This window comes from Mangifera indica, chromosome 7 (genome assembly GCF_011075055.1).
Source record: "Mangifera indica cultivar Alphonso chromosome 7, CATAS_Mindica_2.1, whole genome shotgun sequence".
Taxonomy (NCBI): domain Eukaryota; kingdom Viridiplantae; phylum Streptophyta; class Magnoliopsida; order Sapindales; family Anacardiaceae; genus Mangifera; species Mangifera indica.
In genome coordinates, this window is record NC_058143.1 from 569,724 (window position 1) to 577,038 (window position 7,315).

The 7,315-nt window shown below is 32.0% G+C and overlaps 1 protein-coding gene and 1 pseudogene across 1 annotated transcript; both read right to left on the bottom strand.

The window, feature by feature from the left end:
• Positions 1-636: 636 nt before the first annotated feature.
• LOC123221945 (mogroside IE synthase-like) lies at positions 637-2,281 on the bottom strand. The gene is made up of 2 exons (XM_044644937.1): positions 1,637-2,281; positions 637-1,295 (listed from the first exon to the last, which is right to left on the bottom strand). Exons 1-2 carry the CDS (start codon positions 2,279-2,281, stop codon positions 786-788), a joined length of 1,155 nt encoding a protein of 384 aa, XP_044500872.1. The 3' UTR covers positions 637-785.
• Positions 2,282-3,936: 1,655 nt separating this feature from the next.
• On the bottom strand, positions 3,937-4,747 carry LOC123219966 (annotated as a pseudogene).
• Positions 4,748-7,315: the final 2,568 nt, after the last annotated feature.

Here is a 7,315-nt window from a genome sequence, read left to right on the forward strand (position 1 = left end):
CCTTCCTGCTTTTGTTTTGAAGATGAGGAAGAAAAGAGAGTGATTCCTTTATCACCTTGGAAGAAGAGGAAGAAGAGGAAGAAGAGAAAAAAAAGTTGCAGAGAAGAAGAGAGAGAATTTGTGCATGAAATATTGAACATGGGTATTTTGGGAAAGGTGATTACTGTTGTGATATATTTGTAAAAGTTTTAGGATAGGTGACATTTTTGTATACACGAAATAAAATAGTGCTAAAAACTTCAATTTCCCTAAACAAAATCCACGAAACAGTCTTTGTCGGTGTCCTCATCTTCTCTCAAACCCATCTTCGTTGAAGATTTTAATGGTGGTCAATTTGAGTAAGACGAATAACAAATTGTTGGTGGAGTTGACAGTATCAAGGTGAATTGTATAGCATCTTAGCTTTATTACAAGTTATCTCATCTTAGTTTTACTTATATATTATTGCGTACTTTATTACATATTGAATTAAGTTAAAATTTTAGTTTAAAATTGACTCATTTAAATTAAATTATAAACTCAATTCAAACTAGTTTGAATCAGATTTATCTCTTCTTTTGAAGATAATCAGTTAAATCAATTGGATAAAAGCTGTGTAACAAATTCCTCAAAGTTTTTATCAGAGCTTCCACCTTCATCTACTGCCTCCTTAGCCAATTTTTTCCACTTCTCCGTATTCCTTATATTTTTTTATTTTTCTCCTTCCATGACCTCCTTTATACGAGTCTCAGTCTCTTCTCTGCTCACAATCCTTTTCTTATTAGCTCTTAGTCTAACCCCACCTCTCACACATCTTCAATAAACTTGGCATTGGTTGTTTGATCCGTCCACTGCGGCATCGCCACCATTGGCACCCCCAAGCTCAGCGCCTCGAGCTTCGAGTTCCAGCCGCAATGAGTCAAGAAACAACGCACTGATTTATGAGCAAGAACTTCGAGTTGAGGACTCCAACTCACAACCAAACCCTTCTCAGATGTTTCCTCGAGGAAATTTTTTGGAAGCTTTTCAAATTCAGATTCCCTCACTACCCACAAAAAGAAAAAGTTGCTTCTCTTCAGCCCCCATGCCATTTCCACCATTTGCTCTTCCCCTAGGGTTGCCAAACTTCCAGATGATACATAAACTACTGAGTTTATTTCCTTTGAGTCTAGCCATGTCTTGCAAGTTTCAGTCTTTGGTTTGAAAAGGCTTAGGCCATAGCCATTATCATTTTGCAACCTCTTGTCTAGGTAAATTGATGGAATTGTTGGTCCAATCGTTTTAATAGGACATTCACTTGCCATGGAGTTTACTACCTGATCAAATAATATTTAGAGATGTCAACAACTTAACTACCACAACCAAACTTTCAGCATTTCTTATTGAAGTTACTAAACAAATACAATTATAATGGTTTGTTTAGAAAGCAAAATGATTAATTTAATACCTCACTTTTTGTATCGAAAAGGTCTAACTTTGTTTTTCATATTGAAGAATCTGATGAATTCATTAATTTTCTTATATCCCAGTAAGAAAGTTGTCTCTTCAATAGGAAAATGGTGACCTCCAAGTGCTGCTAAATCCCAAATAGAAATTACATAACTTGTCAAAAAAATGCAGAATAATATATATTATGTTTAGGGAGTCTTCAACATACCTCATCTTCCAACTCAAGGAAAGTGTTACACAAGGTCCATTTTGGCTCATGAATATTTGAAAATTGATTCGAGATAGAGTTAAGAAAAGATGGATAAGAGCCAGGTTCTGAAATGAACGATGGAAGATGATCAAATCCAAGCGGCGGCATCGAAGGCAACGAAACCACAGATCCTTTCACAGGAAACTCCAACGCCCCATGATGAACATGATAATAAACCGCATTTACAGCCGAACACCGAGTAAAAAATGGAGCTCCGTCGAGGCCAAACCCTCTTGCAACGTCAAGCATCCATGGAATGTGCAAGTCATAAACGATGAACTTCACGGGAGAGGCTGAATATGCAAGCTTTTCAACGAGCTTTGCTAGGCTTTGTGGGAACACAACTCTGAAACGTTCAATGTATTCATCGTAGTTTTGGAGTGTAACTCCGGCGTCAAAGCCGTCGGAAATAGCCTCAATTTTGATGGAGGTGGTTTCAGCTGAGCCTTGAGTGGTGAGGGGAGTGGAAATGGTGGTGACTAGGGTTACTTTGAGGCGTTTTGAGGCTAGAAGTTTGGATAATTGGAGCATTGGGTTTATGTGACCTTGACCACGGAAAGGGATTGTCAGGATTTGAGTTTCTTTACCTCTTTCTTCCTCCATTTTCTTTGAGAACTATCTTTCACATAACTTAGCATATAAGCACAGATTTAAAGAGCCAAAACTGAGGATCGTTAAGTCGCATAAAGTAATTGATAATGGAAATAAAGAGGTAAGATTAATTATTCAGTAAAAGAGGAGCAAAATCCTATATGTCTTCTCATCTTTTGTCACATAAACATCTTATATGTTATATTAAGTAGCAATAAAAGTTTGATGTAATCCCTATCTCCGAATAGGATTGAATTCAATTAGAGCTATTTAAGCATGCATAACTTTAATAAATTTTATAAAAAGTGATAAAAAATTTTAATAAAAAATTTGTTTTTACAAATAATAAACGTCATTAAAAATAAAAATTATATTTGCTGTATCAAGTATATAGTTTGTTTTTATAAATCAAAGCAAGTTTAAGTAAATTTGAATAGTTAAATCGGTTGAATTATTTTTAATTAAATTTAAATATCAATTTATTAATTTTAAATTGATTCATTTAAATTGAAATTGATCTTGAATTATATTTTATTGGGTCAACTCATATTTTGGAGTTTATTAATAATATAATATTATATATACAATCCAAATGATTTTAACATCAAAATAAACTTAGTTTAATGGTATATATATACAAAGTCAAACCATTCTATCCATTCTGATCAAATATAGTATAATTTTATAAATAATTTTTAAGTTAATCGAAACTAATTTATTGAGAGTGATATTCCAATCAATCGAATCAATTGATTTGATTTTATTTAAAAAACATGATTCTAAATGTTTGCAGATGATTAATGTTAATGTAGCAACAATGACCATCAAGATAACGACTTTTCAGGATTTGACATTTGAGTTTTATGTTGAAATAAGCAAGTCAAGCATGAATAAGTGAGATTCATAATATGACATTAAAGGTGATAATTTGAAATCGTGATTATTATTATCTATCTTATTATAAATTTGGTTCAACTTTCGGCACGTAGTTTTCATATTATTTGTTTAAGATATTATATATAAACCATGAATGGACAAGAGAAAAGTTGCACGCGAGTAGATTCCTTTTAGCATCATTGCTTACATATATATGCAGAAAAAAAAAAAAAGAGAGACATAAAGTGGTCCTGTCTTGATTTATACATCTGATTGTGTAATTGACAAGAAACCAACTGTGAACAATTTTTTTATAAACAAACAAATAAATAAATAAATATATATAAAGAGAGAAAGATTCAGTAGTCAAATTGATTTAGAGTTATATCTTTAGTTTAATAATTCAATTCAAGATTAATTTATTTGTATATTTAGTAATATTGTTTATTTTATAATAATATTGTTCTCTTTTGGATAATATTATTTGTACTTTCGACGGTCCTTTGATGATATTGTTTACTAAGTGGAAGAAGCTTAAATTTGAATTGGCTTTTATACCTTCATTTTGAACTCAAGTCAGTTGCAAGGTTTAACTCAATTAAAATCAAATCCACTTTTATATATAAAGACTTCTGGTTGTAGCTAGTGTCTAGCCCAGTTGGGTCAACCCGTGATTGAACAAACAAATCAGGTGGGGTCATGAATGTCAGAATGTTGTTTTGTAAATTTTTCCATTTGTTAAAACTTAACAAGTTTTCACAATTATGAGACTCAGATCAAGGCTCTAGTAAGAAATAAGCAATGTTTATTTAATTTATCAATATACAATCCAACCAGTCCCGTAAATTCAGAAGAATTAAGTACTTAACTAATCTCAACAATTATACTTCTTAATTAGTCTTTCCTAACTTGGATACAAATTTATCAATATTTTTATCAGAAGAACCTCCTTCACTTACTGCCTCTATAGCTAATCTCCTCTATTTGTAAGTATTCAATTTCATTTCTCTTGCTCTCTCTCCCTGCATCACTTCCCTTGCACATTTCTCAATCTCTTCTCTTGTCACAATCCCATTCTCTTCAACAACCACATTAATTCCTACCCTACAAACATCTAGAACAAGCTTGGCAACTATCACTGGTCAGTCTACAGCGGCATCACCGCCATCAGCACCGCCAAACTCAATGCCTCAATAGTCAAATTCCACCCGCCGTGGGAGAAGAAACACCCCAAAGCTTCATTTGAAAGCACTGCCAATTGAGGGCTCCATTTCACTATCAAACCTTGTTGGCTATCTCTTCGATGAACCCTTTTGGGAGCTTTGTGTCCTTGGGTTCTCTGGCCACCCATAAGAAGTGGAAATTGGTTTGCTTCAAGCCCCATGCAAGCTCTTCCATTTGTTTGTGGCTCAGGCTAGATATGTTGCCGAATGACACGTAAACGATGGAGTCTTTTGGCCTTGCATTGAGCCAATCGATGCAAACGGCTTTGTTTGTTTTCAAGAGGTGGAGATCATAGTCTTTGTCATTTTCAATGCAGTTGTCCAAGTAGAAAGATGGAATCATTGGATCGACTCTTAGCAGTGGACAAAATTTTTGCATCGTATCCACAACTTGTGTCAAAGTAAATATTAATTAATTTTCATTTCTTACATTAGGTGGAGATGTTCAATTAGAAATGTAAAAACATCCAAATCCCTTATTAAAAACAAGGAATTGAAATCGATATAAAACCTACTTGGAATAAATCAGTTCCATGAAAGGATTTGAACTAACATTTGGGTATTTGAAGATTCTAGTTCCAAGCAAGTTTTCTTCCTCACTTCTATTTTAGACCAATTAGAGGATAGCTTGAGCTTGATCAAAATCCAAAACAATCAGTTCAAATTCAAGTTTGACCTAACCTGAATAGTAAACAGTGATGTCAAGAAGAAAAAGAATAATCAAATAAGAAGAGTTTTACTGTAATAGCATTGGCGAACTCTCGACCTTGAGTGAAAATAGGTGGCAAGATTCTTCCTCTATCTCTGACTGCTTGAGACCAAACAATTGTTAGCCTAGTATTTTTATTCGACACACTCTTTAATGCCATCACAATGATTGTGTCTCACGTTTCTCTTATTGTCATTGTTAGGTTTCTCTCTCATTCCCAAATTGTTGCATCACACACGATTGAGTCCTTGCTCTTATCTCTCTCCTATTGGTAGCTTTCCCTTTTGTGTTGGTGATTCTTTCTCCGCTACTGCCATCGTCACTATTTATGTTTTCAGGAACACTCCTCTTGATTTTCCAACAAAGACGTCCTCTCTTGTTATTATCATGATGTTATTAACTTCTCAACTTTTATCTCCAATTGCAGCTTTGAAAGCTCTTGCTGCAATTCTGGGGGAGTGTTAAACATATTCCTATTTAATCTAATTCTACTCAAATCTAATTTTTATTTAATATGATTTTAATTGACTAGTTTGATTTTGATTTACAATTTATTATTTTTTCTATTTTATAGAATCAGGATTCTAATTTAGCTATTTATGATTTTCCTATTTCATAAGATTATGATTAAAATTTAGTTGTTTATTATTTTTCATATTTATAGAATTAGAATTCTAATTTAGACTATATTATAATACTATATATTGAACAATGTTTAGTCAATAATATCAATTCATGATTCTACAAATTTACATGAAAATCTGCCAATATGAGCAATAAACATAAATGCTAAGTTCACATGCATTAGTTATACAACTGACTTTTAAATAGATAGATCTATGTATCGAATTAAACTTACGTCATCGTCAAGCTTATGAAAAGTATTACAAAAAATTGACTCACAAAGAAGTTTAACAAAGCCATGCACCTGGCTTTGTTAACAGAAAGCAATATTGGCGATGAATATTAATGATCTAAACTTGAGCCAACTAAATGAGTTTAGCTCATACTTGTTGAGTTATCCGCTATCGAAAATAGAAAGAGTTGGTTGCAAGCTTATAAATACAATGAAAAGTCTAATTCTTGAAACTATCTTTTAAGGTTGATTCAGCGGCATTCCAACTGATGGAACCGGATAAATATGAGGAAAATTAAAAGTGAATTTGAATTGAACTCAAATTAGAACTTTAGTTTGACTTGAGTTTGAGGTTTTATCGCTGATATATCCCTTTGATAATGTTGTTTATTCCAACAATATTGTTTATCAGTTTGATTGAATTTGAATTTGAACTGAATATTGTAAATTCAAACTAACTTAGAACTGATCTTTACTCAAATTCAATTCAAATGCACTTTTACCAGGGAAAATCTCCTACTATTGACTGGAGTCTCAACTCATGGGGTTATATAAATATGAGGGAAAATGTCCCTGTAATTCATCATTATTTTGAATCATTGGATTAAAAGATTTCAACCTATCAAAATGGAATAGGACTTGAATTAAAATATTTGTCTGAAATAAAACACAATTTATTTTAGTGATCCTCGTTATGTTCCTTTGAGGAAGAACGAACAAAGCACAAAAGACCAAAAAAGGGGTTTAATAAATTATTTAAGAAATTTTGGCAAAATAACTAAATTATGCACACTTTACTGCATCCTGTCATTCTCTACCATAAATCAATAACAACCTTTCCTCGTTAACGCACCAGGGGAGTAAAGGAAACGAAAACCTCCTTTTATTTTGGCATCCGGAGACGGGATTTTACCTTAGTTGGAGCTTAAATCACATATTATACATTTAGACTAATTCAGTAAATACAAATAAATTATATAAAATTTTTTATATAATTTGATGTGATAGCATTTGATTTGAGGATACTGAAGTAAGAGAAAAAGTAACCAATTATATCCTATAATCACAAATTACTATCTCAATTTGTATAAATAAGTTTATACAATTTATTTATATTTATAATTTTATTTATATAGTTTGTACAATTTTTTTATTCATATAGGGTACTATTAACATTTCTCTTATTTTATTTTGAGTTTTGGGATACATATTTTGGCTCAATAATTAATCTTTTGACACATGAGTATCAATGAGTTTATTGTTTATCATATTGAATCATTCTATAATCTTTCAAATGTAATACTCTTGTGATAAAGATGAAAGTTTCTTTAAATGATTCTTTTTTATTTTGATTCTTTTTTGTTTTGATTCTTTTTTATTGT